This window comes from Tachypleus tridentatus, unplaced genomic scaffold (genome assembly GCF_004210375.1).
Source record: "Tachypleus tridentatus isolate NWPU-2018 unplaced genomic scaffold, ASM421037v1 Hic_cluster_1, whole genome shotgun sequence".
Taxonomy (NCBI): domain Eukaryota; kingdom Metazoa; phylum Arthropoda; class Merostomata; order Xiphosura; family Limulidae; genus Tachypleus; species Tachypleus tridentatus.
The window spans coordinates 14550374-14567517 of record NW_027467777.1 but is presented as its reverse complement, the minus strand read 5'-3'; the positions used below and the strand labels follow the sequence as shown (position 1 = coordinate 14567517).

At 35.1% G+C, this 17144-nt stretch overlaps 1 protein-coding gene across 1 annotated transcript in view; it reads right to left on the bottom strand.

Annotated features, from left to right (window-relative positions):
- Window positions 1-12287, bottom strand: part of LOC143242035 (CXADR-like membrane protein) — a 59300-nt gene extending 47013 nt beyond the window's left edge. Inside the window, exons 1-2 of the mRNA XM_076485375.1 lie at window positions 12024-12287; window positions 10435-10550 (exon numbers count right to left, since the gene is read on the bottom strand). Of these exons, the coding sequence (XP_076341490.1) occupies window positions 10435-10504 (70 nt within the window). The 5' untranslated portion in view covers window positions 10505-10550; window positions 12024-12287. The remainder of the gene's footprint in view (window positions 1-10434; window positions 10551-12023) is intronic.
- Window positions 12288-17144: the final 4857 nt, after the last annotated feature.

Below are 17144 nucleotides of genomic sequence, written 5' to 3'. Positions count from 1 at the left end.
ATATAAACGTAGGAATCCTCAACTTGTAGCAAACACACTTAAGAAACTGTTTATAAATATTTGACTAGCTGACACCTCATGAGAAATATATTACACAAACATAGGAATCATCAACTTGTAAAAAACAGAGAGTTATGAAACTGTTTATATATCTTTAACTAGCTGACTCTTGAGGAACATATTATACAAACATAGGAAAGCTAGACTTGTAACAAAGAGAGACAGAAAAAACTGTTTATATATCTTTAACTAACTGTTTCCTCATGAGAGGAAACTTGTATACCATACAAGCATAGAAATCCTCAACTTGTAGCAAACACACTTAAGAAACTGTTTATAAATATTTGACTACCTGACTCCTCATGAGAAATATATCATACAAACATAGAAATCCTCAACTTGTAACAAACAGAGTTAAGAAACTGTTTATATATCTTTAACTAACTGACTCCTGAGGAATATATTACACACACATAGGAATCCTCAACTTGTAGCAAACACACTTAAGAAACTGTTTATAAATATTTGACTAGCTGACTCCTCATGAGAAATATATAAACGTAGGAATCCTCAACTTGTAGCAAACACACTTAAGAAACTGTTTGTAAATATTTGACTAGCTGACTCCCCATGAAAGATTTATCATACAAACATAAGAATCCTAAATTTGTAAAAAAGAGAGACAGAAAAAAACTGTTTTATATGTCTTTAACTAGCCGTCTCCTCGTGAGAAATACCATACAAACATAGAAATCCTCAACTTGTAGCAAACACACTTAAGAAACTGATTATAAATATTTGACTAGCTGACTCCCCATGAAAGATTTATCATACAAACATAAGATTCCTAAATTTGTAAAAAGGAGAGACAGAAAAAAATTGTTTTATATGTTTTTAACTAGCCGTCTCCTCGTGAGAAATACCATACAAACATAGAAATCCTCAACTTGTAGCAAACACACTTAAGAAACTGTTTATAAATATTTGACTAGCTGACTCCTTATGAGAAATATATCATACAAACATAGAAATCTTCAACTTGTAACAAACAGAGAGTTAAGAAACTGTTTATATATTTTAACTAGCTGACTCCTGAGGAATATATTACACAAACATAGGAAAGCTAAACTTGTAACAAACAGAGAGTTAAGAAACTGTTTATATATATTTAACTAGCTGACTCCTGAGAAATATAATATACAAACATAGGAATCCTCAACTTGTAACAAAGAGAGACATAAAATCTTTATATATCTTTAACTAGCTGTCTCCTCGTGAGAAATATACCATACAAACATAGGAATCCTCAAGTTGTAGCAAACACACTTAAGAAACTTTTTATAAATATCTTGAACTAGCTGACTCCCGATGAAAGATATATCATACAAACATAAGAATCCTAAATTTGTAAAAAAGAGAGACAGAGAAAAACTGTTTTATATGTTCTTTAACTAGCCGTCTCCTTGTGAGAAATACCATACAAACATAGGAATCCTCAACATGTAGCAAACGCACTTAAGAAACTGATTATAAATATTTGACGGGCTGACTCATCATGATAAATATATAAACGTAGGAATCCTCAACTTATAACAAACAGACTGTAAGAATTTTGATAGAATTATATCCAAATGATGATAACTTTAGAGTAAAAATAACTCAATGTAACAAAACTATGTTTCTCTTTGACTCTTGGAGAGAATAAAATAAATAAAGTTTATCTTATGATAAACATGTCGATCTAAGTTCTTTCTTCATCAGATTTTCCTCTCCTTGAATAATTTCCACTCGTAAATATAAATTCGTATTGATGTCCTCGTAATTGTTTGTCCGTTTCAACATTACAAACTTTGAATTTACCCTGTTACGGATTTCCACTGTTTAACAGCTTTACAACAAAAACAAACATAAGGGAACACTGGGCTGTTTCCAAAGACAAATACAAACTGTTATCATCACTTATATTATGTGAATATATGAGGCGTTTCATAACACAGAAGAACAATATACGTTTATGTCACAAACGTTGTGCGACAGCTATCAGTTCACGTCACTTTCTATAACTCGTCCGTTTTACGCTGCTATTAACATATTTTTTCCCTTAAGCTATAAAAAGAATTAGCAATAGTAAAATCTCTCGGGGAGAAAATGATTAGTTGTGACGTCACTGGTGATTTGTTTTTGGAGAGAGAAAGAATAAAAAACAAAACAGTAAAAGATTCAGACTTAACTTATAATACTAATAAAGACAAGATAACATCTCCCAACACACACACACACCGATGCTCAGGGTTACAAAACGTATTGAATATTAACTTCGTTCATTATCAGAGTATATCATTCATAACCTTATGGAAAACTATCAATGTTAAAGTAACAAGTGAAGTGGAAAACCTGCAACTTTATATCAGACAGATATATACATACACTAACATGCAGAGTTAATACTCTGAAACTTTATATCGGACTGACGATATACATACACTAACATAGAGAGTGAATACTCTGAAATTTATATCAGGCTGACGATATACATACACTAACATGGAGAGTTAATACTCTGCAATTTATATCAGACTGACGATATATATACACTAACATAGAGAGTCAATACTCTGAAACTTTATATCAGACAGACGATATGCATACACTATCGTAGAGAGTTAATACTCTGAAACTTTATATCAGACTGACGATATATATACACTAACATAGAGAGTCAATACTCTGAAACTTTATATCAGACAGACGATATGCATACACTATCGTAGAGAGTTAATACTCTGAAACTTTATATCAGACAGACGATATACATACACTAACATAGAGAGTTAATACTCTGAAACTTTATATCAGACAGACGATATACATACACTAACATAGAGAGTTAATACTCTGAAACTTCATATCAGACTGACGATATACATACACTAACATAGAGTTAATACTCTGAAAATTTATATCAGACAGACGATATACATACACTAACATAGAGAGTTAATACTCTGAAACGTTATATTAGACTGACGATATAACAATACACCTACACGAGTAGTTTAACAACAGCTTGCACATCACTAAACATAACAAGTATTGTTATAACAATAGACCTACAAGTAGTTTAACAACATCTTGCACATCTCTAAACATGACAAGTATTGTTATAACATTTGACCTACACGAGTAGTTTAACAACAGCTTGCACATCTCTAAACATAACAAGTATTGCTATAACAATAGACCTACACGAGTAGTTTAACAACACCTTGCACATCTCTAAACATAACAAGTATTGCTATAACAATAGACCTACAAGTAGTTTAACAACAGCTTGCACATCACTAAACATGACAAGTATTGTTATAACAATAGACCTACACGAGTAGGTTAACAACAATTTGCACATCTCTAAACATAACAAGTATTGCTATAACAATAGACCTACACGAGTACTTTAACAACACCTTGCACATCTCTAAACATAACAAGTATTGTTATAACAATAGACCTACACGAGTAGTTTAACAACATCTTGCACATCTCTAAACATGACAAGTATTGTTATAACATTTGACCTACACGAGTAGTTTAACAACAGCTTGTAGATCTTTAAACATAACAAGTATTGTTATAACAATAGACCTAAACGAGTAGTTTAACAACAGCTTGCACATCTCTAAACATAACAAGTATTGCTATAACAATAGACCTACAAGTAGTTTAACAACAGCTTGCACATCACTAAACATGACAAGTATTGTTATAACAATACACCTACACGAGTAGGTTAACAACAATTTGCACATCTCTAAACATGACAAGTATTGTTATAACAATAGACCTACACGAGTAGCTTAATAACAGCTTGCACATCTCTAAACATGACAAGTAATGTTATAACATTAGACCTACACGAGTAGTTTAACAACAGCTTGTAGATCTTTAAACATAACAAGTATTGTTATAACAATAGACCTACACGAGTAGTTTAACAACAGCTTGCACATCTCTAAACATAACAAGTATTGCTATAACAATAGACCTACACGAGTAGTTTAACAACACCTTGCACATCTCTAAACATAACAAGTATTGTTATAACAATAGACCTACACGAGTAGTTTAACAACATCTTGCACATCTCTAAACATAACAAGTATTGTTATAACAATAGACCTACACGAGTAGATTAACAACATCTTGCACATCTCTAAACATAACAAGTATTGTTATAACAACAGACCTACACGAGTAGTTTAACAACAGCTTGCCCATCACTAAACATAACAAGTATTCTTATAACAATAGACCTACAAGTAGTTTAACAACAGCTTGCAGATTTTTAAACATGGTAAGTATTGTTATAACAATAGACCTACACGAGTAGTTTAACAACAGCTTGCACATCTCTAAACATGACAAGTATTGTTATAACAATAGACCTACACGAGTAGATTAACAACAGTTTGCACATCTCTAAACATAACAAGTATTGCTATAACAATAGACCTACACGAGTAGTTTAACAACACCTTGCACATCTCTAAACATAACAAGTATTGTTATAACAATAGACCTACACGAGTAGTTTAACAACATCTTGCACACTCTAAACATAACAAGTATTGTTATAACAATAGACCTACACGAGTAGTTTAAAAACAGCTTGCACATCTCTAAACATAACAAGTATTGCTATAACAATAGACCTACACGAGTAGTTTAACAACACCTTGCACATCTCTTAGCATAACAAGTATTGTTATAACAACAGACCTACACGAGTAGTTTAACAACGGCTTGCACATCTCTAAACATGACAAGTATTGCTATAACAATAGACCTACACGAGTAGTTTAACAACACCTTGCACATCTCTTAGCATAACAAGTATTGTTATAACAACAGACCTACACGAGTACTTTAACAACGGCTTGCACATCTCTAAACATGACAAGTATTGTTATAACAACAGACCTACACGAGTAGTTTAACAACAGCTTGCACATCTCTAAACATGACAAGTATTGTTATAACAATAGACCTACACGAGTAGTTTAACATCAGCTTGCACATCTCTAAGCATGACAAGTATTGTTATAACAATAGACCTACACGAGTAGTTTAACAACAGCTTGTAGATCTTTAAACATAACAAGTATTGTTATAACAACAGACCTACACGAGTAGTTTAACAACAGCTTGCACATCTCTAAACATGACAAGTATTGTTATAACAATAGACCTACACGAGTAGTTTAACAACATCTTCCACATCTCTAAACATAACAAGTATTGTTATAACAATAGACCTACACGAGTAGCTTAACAACAGCTTGCACATCTCTAAACGTAACAAGTATTGTTATAACAATAGACCTACACGAGTAGCTTAACAACAGCTTGCACATCTCTAAACATGACAAGTATTGTTATAACAATAGACCTACACGAGTAGTTTAACATCTTGCACATCTCTAAACATGACAAGTATTGTTACAATAATAGACCTACACGAGTAGTTTAACAACAGCTTGTAGATCTTTAAACATAACAAGTATTGTTATAACAATAGACCTACACGAGTAGTTTAACAACATCTTGCACATCTCTAAACATGACAAGTATTGTTATAACAATAGACCTACACGAGTAGTTTAACAACAGCTTGTAGATCTTTAAACATGACAAGTATTGTTATAACAATAGACCTACACGAGTAGCTTAACAACAGCTTGCACATCTCTAAACATGACAAGTATTGTTATAACAATAGACCTACACGAGTAGTTTAACAACATCTTGCACATCTCTAAACATGACAAGTATTGTTATAACAATAGACCTACACGAGTAGTTTAACAACAGCTTGTAGATCTCTAAACATGACAAGTATTGTTATAACAATAGACCTACACGAGTAGCTTAACAACAGCTTGCACATCTCTAAACATGACAAGTATTGTTATAACAATAGACCTACACGAGTAGTTTAACATCTTGCACATCTCTAAACATGACAAGTATTGTTACAATAATAGACCTACACGAGTAGTTTAACAACAGCTTGTAGATCTTTAAACATAACAAGTATTGTTATAACAATAGACCTACACGAGTAGTTTAACAACATCTTGCACATCTCTAAACATGACAAGTATTGTTATAACAATAGACCTACACGAGTAGTTTAACAACAGCTTGTAGATCTTTAAACATAACAAGTATTGTTATAACAATAGACCTACACGAGTAGTTTAACAACAGCTTGCACATCTCTAAACATGACAAGTATTGTTATAACAATATACCTACACGAGTAGTTTAACAACAGCTTGCACATCTCTAAACATGACAAGTATTGTTATAACAATAGACCTAAACGAGTAGTTTAACAACAGCTTGTAGATCTTTAAACATAACAAGTATTGTTATAACAATAGACCTACACGAGTAGTTTAACAACAGCTTGCACATCTCTAAACATGACAAGTATTGTTATAACAATAGACCTACACGAGTAGTTTAACAACAGCTTGCACATCTCTAAACATGACAAGTATTGTTATAACAATAGACCTACACGAGTAGTTTAACAACAGCTTGTAGATCTTTAAACATAACAAGTATTGTTATAACAATAGACCTACACGAGTAGTTTAACAACAGCTTGCACATCTCTAAACATGACAAGTATTGTTATAACAATAGACCTACACCAGTAGTTTAACAACATCTCTAAACATAACAAGTATTGTTTTACAATAGACCTACACGAGTAGTTTAACAACAGCTTGTAGATCTTTAAACATAACAAGTATTGTTATAACAATAGACCTACAAGATTAGTTTAAATACATTCCTTGAAACAAAATAGTTCCATGAAATGAAATATTTTCTTTAGAGTCCAGTAAAAGATTGAGAAAACATTGTAAAAAAGAGAGGTTTTGTCGTAATTACCTGATTAGGGATTGCTGACTGCTGATCACCTCTCTCAGGTGACATTGTTTCAAAGACAACAACATGTCTGTCATGAAACTGTAGGAAAAATAGTTCGTAGCTAATCAGAGAATAATGTACAGTGTTAGAATGACTCAATACCATAAAATACTGTTTCACGTGTGCTTATACTTTTAATGAATTATACCAGTGAAGAGTTGGTTATGTTCAGGATCTTGGAGCAGGGTAGCTAAGTATGAGTTAGTGTCAATTCATGACCCTAGAGTTTGAAGTTTCTTCTTCGTAAAGTTTTCGAAAATGTCTTTCGACATAATAGACTCCAGTGTTGAATGCAAATAAGGGTATGAAGTAATGAAATTCTGTTAGACCTTAAGTTCGTATAAGCTGACAGGAAATGAATATATCGAAGTGATAAAACTGCGCCTTCCCTTTATTATCTTAAGTGAAATTTCCTAATCTGCTTTAACTCAGTAGCTTCTTTAAACCTTATAATCAGAGCTACTTATGCACAAAAAACGAAAGATTCAATTTTCAGGTTCCAATAGCTTATAACTTGTATTTAGTAGATGGTAGTAAACGTGGATAAAGGCAGTTAATTTTACACTATACAGCGGGTTCAGAACATTAAATATACAGTAATTCCAGCTTGTATATTCCCAGGAAAGTTGTCTTTATACAGTGAAGTCACTGTAGTAATATCCGCAGTAGTTTGAAAGAGATGCATGCTGTGAGTAGCGCCTTTTGTTTTGTCAAGCACTCTCCACGTGGTTTTCATGGTGACTTTTAACTTGAGGAAAAAGGATTAGAATTGTCACGTTTGGTACTCAGAGCGCACGTTATTTACACCAGAATAACTTGAAATAACGAACTACCTCAATGAGATATCTACACACAACAAATAACAACTTTAAAGAGGGGAAAGACAGCTCCGTGATAAACTGTAGTAAAAACAAATATAAGTAAGAATTTATTTTCTCAGCAATAAATAGATATAGAGAAGGGGATATAGATAGATACACAGACTATTAGATAAACAGACTGGTAGATAGAGACGTTCATAGATAGATAAGCTTACTGGCATTTAGGACTTAGGTTTCAATACAACATCACGTGCATAATTTATTTCGTACGCGCAATGTATTCTTGTAACACTTAGTTAAAGTATGTGTTAAACTTACCATTGTGTACCTGCACAAAGTAACTTAATTAGCAAGGGTTTGCACTATTAATGATGTGACCGCCTCTGTATATCACTTCTGAAAATTTCTAGTTGCAATAAACTATATTAATCTGTGTACTAGGTAAATTACAACTAAGATTTCTAAACCTAGAGCGGCTCGGCATAGCCAAATGGTTAGAAAGCTCAAATCCTAATCTAGAGTCGCGGGTTCGAATCCCCTTAACACCAAACATGCTCGCCCCCTTTCAGCCGTAATAACGTTACAGTCAATCCCACTATTCGTTGGTAAAAAAGTAGCCGAAGAGTTGGCGGTGGGCTGTGATGACGAGCTGCATTTCCTCTAGTCTTCTAGCCGTCCCTAATTTAGCAGTGTAAGACCAGAGGAAATGCAGCTAATCATCACCACCCACCGCCAACTTGGGCTACTCTTTGCCAACGAATAGTGGAAATGACCGTCGCTTTATAACGCCCCACAGCTTAACGGGTGAGCATGTTTGGTGACGGGGATTCGAACCCGCGACCCTCCGATTCCGAGTCGAATGCCTTAACCACTTGGCCTTGCCGGGCCTCATCCGTTTAGTGATAATACGTTTTCATTCCACTGTTTTCACAAGAGAGTGAAGAATTTAAAATATTGAAACAAATTCTGAAAACAATCCAGAAATATCTTAGTTTCTATGTAACATTTATTTTTTAATATATATTGTCCTTACCTAGTTAAGGACGTTACTGTTAGGGTTTATTCATTGTTTTATTGGTTTGAATTTCACGCAAACCTACCATGAGGGCTATCATCTATGCTAGCTGTCCCTAATTTAGTAGTAGAAGACAAAGGGAAGGCAGCTTGTCATCACCACCCACCGCCGACTTTTGGATTAGTTTTTTTTATCTACGAATAGCAGAATTGACCGTTATCTTATACCCTCCATACGGTTGAAATGACGAAGATGGTTGAGATGATAGACTACAGCTGTGTAAAAGCGCCCAGCGCCAGCTCTTGTTTGACTGAATAGTGGGATTACTACGTCACTACTATAACTCATATACTAACCCAAAGTGCAGAGGACGTTTTCGCGGCAAAGAGGTTCGAACCGTGAATATACAGAATTCATTCTTCTGACAAGCTAATTCTCTGATCATCGGCTCTTCTTTTGTTCCGCGTCGATTTAAAAAAAAAAAATGAAACGAGCCTATTTCCTATCAACTTATAATAAAACGAATCAGATAGATAAATATAGATATTTTGTTTCGTTATTTCTACAGAGAGAAACACTTCCTTCGAACACAACGAATACTATGAAACGCACGAGTTGGTCCAGATAAACTGTCTCACGAGGAACCGAGTGCCACACGTAGTTTGTGTAAAACAATAAAAGCGAGTGTCTCCCACACATGCATAATGTATTGAATCTATAACTAAGCCTATAAAGTTACCATCAAGTACACTAACAGAATTATACTCGCAAACAGTAGCACATAAGAGCCGCCCCTGGGTCCGGCATGGCCAAGTGGTTAGGGTGCTTGACTGTCAGTGCGAGTGTTGCGGGTTCGAATCCCCGTCACACCAAACATGTTCTCTCTTTCAGCCGCAAGGGCGTTATAACGTAACGGTGAATTCCACTATTCGTTGGTAGAAAAGTAGCCCAAGAGTTGACGGTGGGTGATGACTCCCCTCTAATCTTACACTGCTAAATTAGGGGCAGATAGCCCTCGTGTAGCTTTACGCGAAATTCGAAAACCAAAAAAAGCTCCCCCTTCCTTCAAAGATTGATAATTAATTATATTCATAATATTAGACTCATAAACAGTAGCACATAAGAGTATTTCAGTAGAGTGTATACCTCCGCCAGGTGGCGTTGATCATATTCGTCATTCAAAACATATGAAAATGTATGTTTGTTTGTCGTTTTCAACAGAAACAATCCCTTTTCGGCAGGACAATGAGGGACAACATTCCACATATATCCACAGAGTTTCATCAAAATCACATCACTTTTTACTGAATTTCAGGGCAAATATTATACGAAAAATTAATCCTCCTCAATTAAATAAACATTTGGGGTATTTTGTTACCTTGACCCCCATAAAAAACTAACCACTTCTATACAGGGTAATAATCCAAATATATATCAGCTTTCATCCAAATCCATTCAGCCATTTTAGACAAATCACACACACATATATATACAGGGGTAAAATATAGTACCAGTCCATATATCAGCTTTCATCCAAATCCATTCAGCCATTTTAGACAAATCACACACACATATATATACAGGGGTAAAATATAGTACCAGTCCATTTTCTGTAATGGAGATAAAGGTTCATTCTCAATCGGTGACCTCCAAAACTTGACCATCTCATTGATTCTTTGCTGTTTTTCAGAGAAAATGTCTGTAACTACCAGCATCTGAAGAATTTTAAATAGATATTGTTCATAAATTCGGAATTTATTTGAAACACATCAGTGTTCCTTGCAGAAGAAGTGTTATAACATGAAACAAGTAACTTATTTTGAAAAAAAAACTAAAAATGTTTAGAACAAGATTGATGGCCTGCCATGTATAGGTGGGTAAGACACTCGACTAAGGGTTGTGGGTTCGAATCCCCATGCACTAAACATGCTCGCCCTTTCAGTCACGGGGGGCGTTATAATGTGACGGTCAATCCTACTATTCGTTGGTAAAAAAGTAGCCCAAGAGTTGGCGGTGGGTGGTGATGACTAGCTGCCTTCCCTCTAGTCTTACACTGCTAAATTAGGGACGGCTAGCGAAGATAGCCCTCGTGTAGCTTTGTGCGAAATTCAAAAGAAACAAACATTTGGTCCTTTAGAAGAATGAACCAAATATTTAACTCCGTTTTTTTTTTTATCGTTTTTCCACTGCAGGCTCTGGTTTCTTAACCCCTCTAATGTCTAATAGCAACATTCTACTTCAAAACTATGAAAGAAAACCTTGTTGTGTTTTTTTTTAATTACTCGGGATCTACGTTTAAGCTCCAGCGAAAATGGGCGTTATTAGGGACCGTTTTTAATTACCCTCTAATTAAAGTGTTAAATTTCTGGGTTTGATACCCGCAGTGTGTAAATCACAGGTAGCTCATTGTAGCTTTATATTGAACAACAAAGATAAATTGGATTGTTTTTAACCACAAAGACGGTTCTATTTATAATGTTTCCCGTTCCAAGAGGGGCGTAACTGTGTTGTTTTATTCAAAGCTATACAATAGGCTATAGCGGTTCAAACCCGAAACCTTAGAGTTAGAAACCTTAAGATTTAACCCTAACCCACTGCTGTCGGGGGAGGGGTAGTAACCCATACTTAAATGGAACATTCAAAAGCTAAATGTTCCACACTTATACAGAGCTCATAAGTCAGCCGCCATAAAGTAACTGTTAAAAATCTTCAGTTTTCTGTAGTTTAACTAACTTCATCTATACAGTGAAAAGGAAACTACTACAGCATTTACTCTGATCGAGCTGTTTCATGTTTAAAACTTTCAATGTTTGTCAACTCTGTTTTTTTTTATTCCTAGACTTTAGTTTAAAACAAAACGTATAGCAAAGTGTTAAGTTTTTGTTTAGTATCGTTTAGTAACTACTAGATACTTAACATGTTAAATCTCTATTTAGTATTATCTAAAGAAAGTGTTAGATTTTTCAAAGTGCCAAACCTCTCTAATTTTACCCAAAGAAAGTTTGAAATATTTATAAGTGTTAAACCTTTGTGTGGTATCGTTATATGAAGAAAGAATCAGTGTTAACTTTCTGTTACCATTACGTAAAGAAACTAAATGATTTTTTTTCTTTAATTGATTTATAACGATATAGAACTTACTAATTTGTCAGAAACTCTCTATGATCTACCTTTATAAAGTTGCTTACCGAAAGGCTTTTCTTTCGAAGCTGGTTTTTGTTTCAGCCAGCTGGCGGTCATTACAGTCCAAAAACAGCAGAACCACCACGGGAGATGCATAACAACAAACATCAGATGTCAGCAGCTTAACGTAAACATAAGAATCCGCCCCCTTTGTTGTGGGGGCGACAGGAGACAGTCCAGTGAAATAAGAAGTTCTGATGTTGGACTCCTCACTTCTCAGAAGCCACAGGATAACTAACAAGATGATTTGAACAGGTATCCTATAAGCACGCGCGGCTCGCGCAGGAATCCGAGGAAGAGATGTTATTCGTGGTCCTTCGACTATTGATTCTAAACGCCCTCAGCTGAGAGATAGAACTATTAGATTTTGTAGGCAAAGTTGCAACAGTATTAGCTAAACCAATGAAACTCGTTCACGTTGTTTGTACACTGGTTTATTGAGATGTTTACTAACGTTTAACCAACGTCCAAGTTAATTGGTAAGATAGTAAGAGCTACAGATAACCCAGATAATGAAATTTGGTGAAACTAAAACAACAACAATAAAGGAAATCAAACCAGTAATCTTAACTACGTGTGATGAAACAGCAGTGTAGTAACTAGTGAACATCATGTTGAAACTTTAACAATAAAGGAAATCAAACCAGTAATCTTAACCACGTGTGGTGAAACAGAACAGTGTAGTAACTAGTGAACATCATGTTGAAACTTTAACAACAAAGAAAATCAAACCAGTAATCTTAACCACGTGTGGTGAAACAGCAGTGTAGTAACTAGTGAACATCATGTTGAAATGAGTAAAAACTCAACTCAGCCAAGATCATAAAAACGTGTCTTGAGATAACTTATCTTTATCAAACTGAGGATCAAATATTACAATAACTTGGGATAACTGATCATTATTAAACCGTGGATCACAAGTTGGAACAGTTTGGGGTAATATATTTTCACCAATCTTTGGATTGTTTATAATTTACTTAATTAAAGAAATAACCTCAGAGCCAGAGGTTCAGACATATCATTGACAGACACAGGATATTACTACTTATCAAACTGAGGTGTTTGCCCATCTCTTTTAAAAGTTACATAAAACTGGGAGTCCAAAATCACAAGCATTTGAGTTAACGCAAGGAACTTTCTTCAGAAACAGGAATTGTTTTTCAACGTAAACAAATCTCAAACAAGCGAGTTTATCACGAGAAAAGCATCAGCTGTCAGAATAAGCTTCTGTTTCAACATGATAAAGTGTGTTCGGGGATCTACTGTTCTCAACTACTACACCACACACGCAGGGATTGGCCAGCTTGAAAACGGATAGCCAAACGCCTTGCAAATATGATGTAACGTTACAGTTCTCCGAGAATCTCCCCGCTGTGTTAGGAAGGTCGTTTTTTTTAATATTGGGATTAAATACTCGTAAAGCGATGACAACGAATATTAAGTTACTGTGCAGGTTTTAAAATCGTACAAAACCTTTCTAAACCGACAGACCAAGCGGCACAAAGAAAACAAACGCTCGTGCTTCATAATATTACTGACAGAGCTCAATGCATGTAACAATAAACATTCTAAGGTTTTATCTCAAAGTTTGCATATAACGACACGTGTCATGTATATAATAGGATTAGTTCGAGAATACTTACTGAATATCATCTGAGCGTTTTTATATATGAATGTGTTCGTGGAATTTCGATAAAGTGTTTTTTATCTAGAAACAACAATACTGTTAATAACGTGAGGCCTAACAACAGAATATATTGTGTCTTCGTATCGACATGATTTGTACCAATATGTAAAGTGTTTACTTGTTAGCACGTTTAGGTTTATAAACTGTTATTACGATTTAGGTGCTTTCAACGTATAAATGTCATCTTCTGGGACCCCTATGTTAAATGGACAAGCATGAGGTTAGGCATAGCTATCCGTTATTTAGCACAAATGACCAAAGAGAACAAAACAATTGAATAATGGTCGCCTCCTACATGAATGTTACTAAAAGAAAGCGAGATTAGCTGTCACACTTGTAACATTTCCTTGGTTGAAAGCACTGACTGTGTTCAATGGTATACTTTGGTTCGAACCGTGGGTCTCCGATCTATAACCTAAAATTCTAACGACTAGGCTGTGCCTGCTTCTAAAATGTGTAATGAATATTTTAATTTGTTTTTCCACATAAAAGTTCAATGGATTTCACAAAATATAATATGAAAAGCAGCTTTATATTATTTGATTCAGACTCGTTAAGGAAAAGGAATATCCGACTATAACGCATCTTTCACCGTTTTACCTTTTTTTCTTTTTCGCGTCGCTAAAACTGTGTGGAGGTATCGGAACACCCCCCAAATTTACACGATTAAAACCAATTAAAAGATTCACTCTTCAATGTTCAGTTTCATTCAAATACGAATACGGTATCAGCTGTCAGGCCCACGTGTCGTATCGACTCGGGCGAAGCAAGTCTGTGTAGAAATTGACATAGACAGAAATTACTTTCTTACGCTGAAGTGAGTCTCGCGACTGTCACGAGCAGTTAGCTCAGACGTGATTGGACATTTATAAAATAAGAAAAACTAGAGAGTTTCCAAGTAATCTAAATATATATTTAATGAAACGGAAACATTATTTATTCTCCTATAGAATGATAAAGATCAAAGTCATGACATAAACAAAACTAAGACATTTAGAATCTCCAATTTTCCTTTTACATTTTTTCGTTGAAGTAACACCAATTAAAAACAGTTTTACAAAACATTGTGAGAATTCATACTGTTGTCGTTCTGTAAACAATCACAAATAATATAAGTCTTCACTTCCCGAATAAATTATTGTATTTTTCCATCTCGTTTCCCGGTAACTTTATCGACTTTCAACTATAAAATCGAGGTTCAATCTCCCGAAGTGGACATGAGAAATAGCTCAATGTGATTTTGTACTAACAATATAAAACAACAACAACAACAAATTCCTTATGCATACATAAATTATCTTTGAAAAAGTGCATGGTGTGTATTAATAAATATGGGCCCCGGTATGGCCAGGTGGGTTAAGGCGTTCGATTCGTAATCTGAGGGTTCGAATCTCCGTCGCACCCAACATGCTCGTCCTTTCAGCCGTGGGGGGGCGTTATATGTGACGGTCAATTCCACTATTCGTTGGTAAAAGAGTATCCCAAGAGTTGGCGGTTGGTGGTGAAGACTAGCTGCCTTTCCTCTAGTCTTACACTACAAAATTAGGGACAGTTAGCGCAGATAGCCCTCGTGTAGCTTTGCGCAACATTCAAAACAAACAAAGTAATTAATAAATACTTTATGCATCCCTCGGGACTCAGCAGTAAGCCTGAACGCTTATAACGATCAAAAATAGTTTTCGATACAGAAAATCTATCGTATAGCTTTGCGTTCACTGATAAACAATACTCGTATTAGACAGTAACCTCGTGATTAAATTACTTCACGTTTTTGTAAAGGACTGCAGTAAGTGGTGTTCTACGATTAATATATTTTTTTACATATATACTTTACATAGATGATCAATATTGTTTGGCATTTCGTAGGTGTCGAAAACTGAGAGGTTAGGAAAGGTGTATAATAGTCTTTTTTAGGAACAAAATGTTCGTAACTAAGATAAAAAAAGATGTGGATTACCTTCGTGAACCACCTTGAGATACCAGAACCTTCCAGAAAGGGACTTGCAATAAGTTGTACCCTGGCCGTGATAAGCAAAGTGTGCAAACATGTAATGGACAAGAATATACGAACAAAAGGTCAGTAGCTATAGCCGTCAATGTCCTCCAGGCAACAATACACAATATAATCAAGAAAAATCTCTGTATAGAAAAGCGACACAAATATGAAATGTGGTTAGGGCGTTCGACTCGCAATCTGCTAGTCGTGAGAATAAACAAACATGTTCGATAGGGTCGTTAGAATATGACAGTTAATCCCACTATTCGTTGAAAACAAATAACTCAAAACCTGGCAAAGGGTGGTGTTGACCAGCTGCTTTCCTTTCAGCCCATCACTTCGAAATCATGGACGACTAGACAAATAGCCTTCGGACGGCTGTGAACGAAAACCAACAACAAACAAACAAGCGACGCAAGTCACATTTATACAAGTTGCTTCCACAAGATATCTGTGCAACTGTCGCATATTTTAAATAGTTGGGTGTGTGTGTGTGTGGTTTTTTTGTTATAGCAAAGCCACATGAGTCTATCTGCTGAGCCCACCGAGGGAATCGAACCCCTGATTTTAGCTGTACTAGCGGGGGCGTTAAGTAGCTGGAGATTGAAACAGGTATTCATGGTATTAAATACGAAGACATACCAGTCAAGTCGTCCGATGCAGCACCTGTGAGTTTCTGTGCAATGGAAGTTACACCACAAGTCTGATGTCAAGATACACACCCCTCATATAGAACACGAGCCTGACGTGGCAACACTGACTACAGCGATGTGGTGCAAAAGAAAGCATAAACATTTTCATTGTTCAGAGATTTTTGAGAGAACATTTTAAACATTTGTGAAATCAGAAAAAATCAAAACATTTCGATTCTTCAGAGAACATTTGATGATTTATCAAGTCACCCGCTGGTACAGCTGTAAGTATATGGATTTACAACGAATCATGGGTTCGATATTCCTCGGTGGACTCACCAAACAGCCTGATGTGGCTTTGTTATAAGAAAACACACATACATGATTTAGCAAAAGATTGTTGGCTCTTTAAGGGAAATTTTGAAAAAAAATTAACCCATTAGAAAAAGAAACATTTTGGTCGATAGGATCATTAATTTTGATGATATAAAAATACAAAAGTTCGGAACAGTCTAGAAATGAAAGTGTTCTTTAGTAATACCAAAATCAGTATACAGAATTCACCAAAAAGAAGTTTACTACATAGTAAAGAAAGGTGATTGCAAACAAACATATGTGAATGAAACAGTTAATGAAGAGATAAACTGCTGTACACGGACAATTTATCTGTTCATCTTTAACATTGTTTACTGTTTCTTATCTTGGAGAGAAACGCTTAAAGCGTTAAAGGAAATGTTTACAACCACAACAGCTGGTGGGTGTCCAACTGCTTGTATTCTACAAACTGTTTCACATCAGTAAACTGACTATT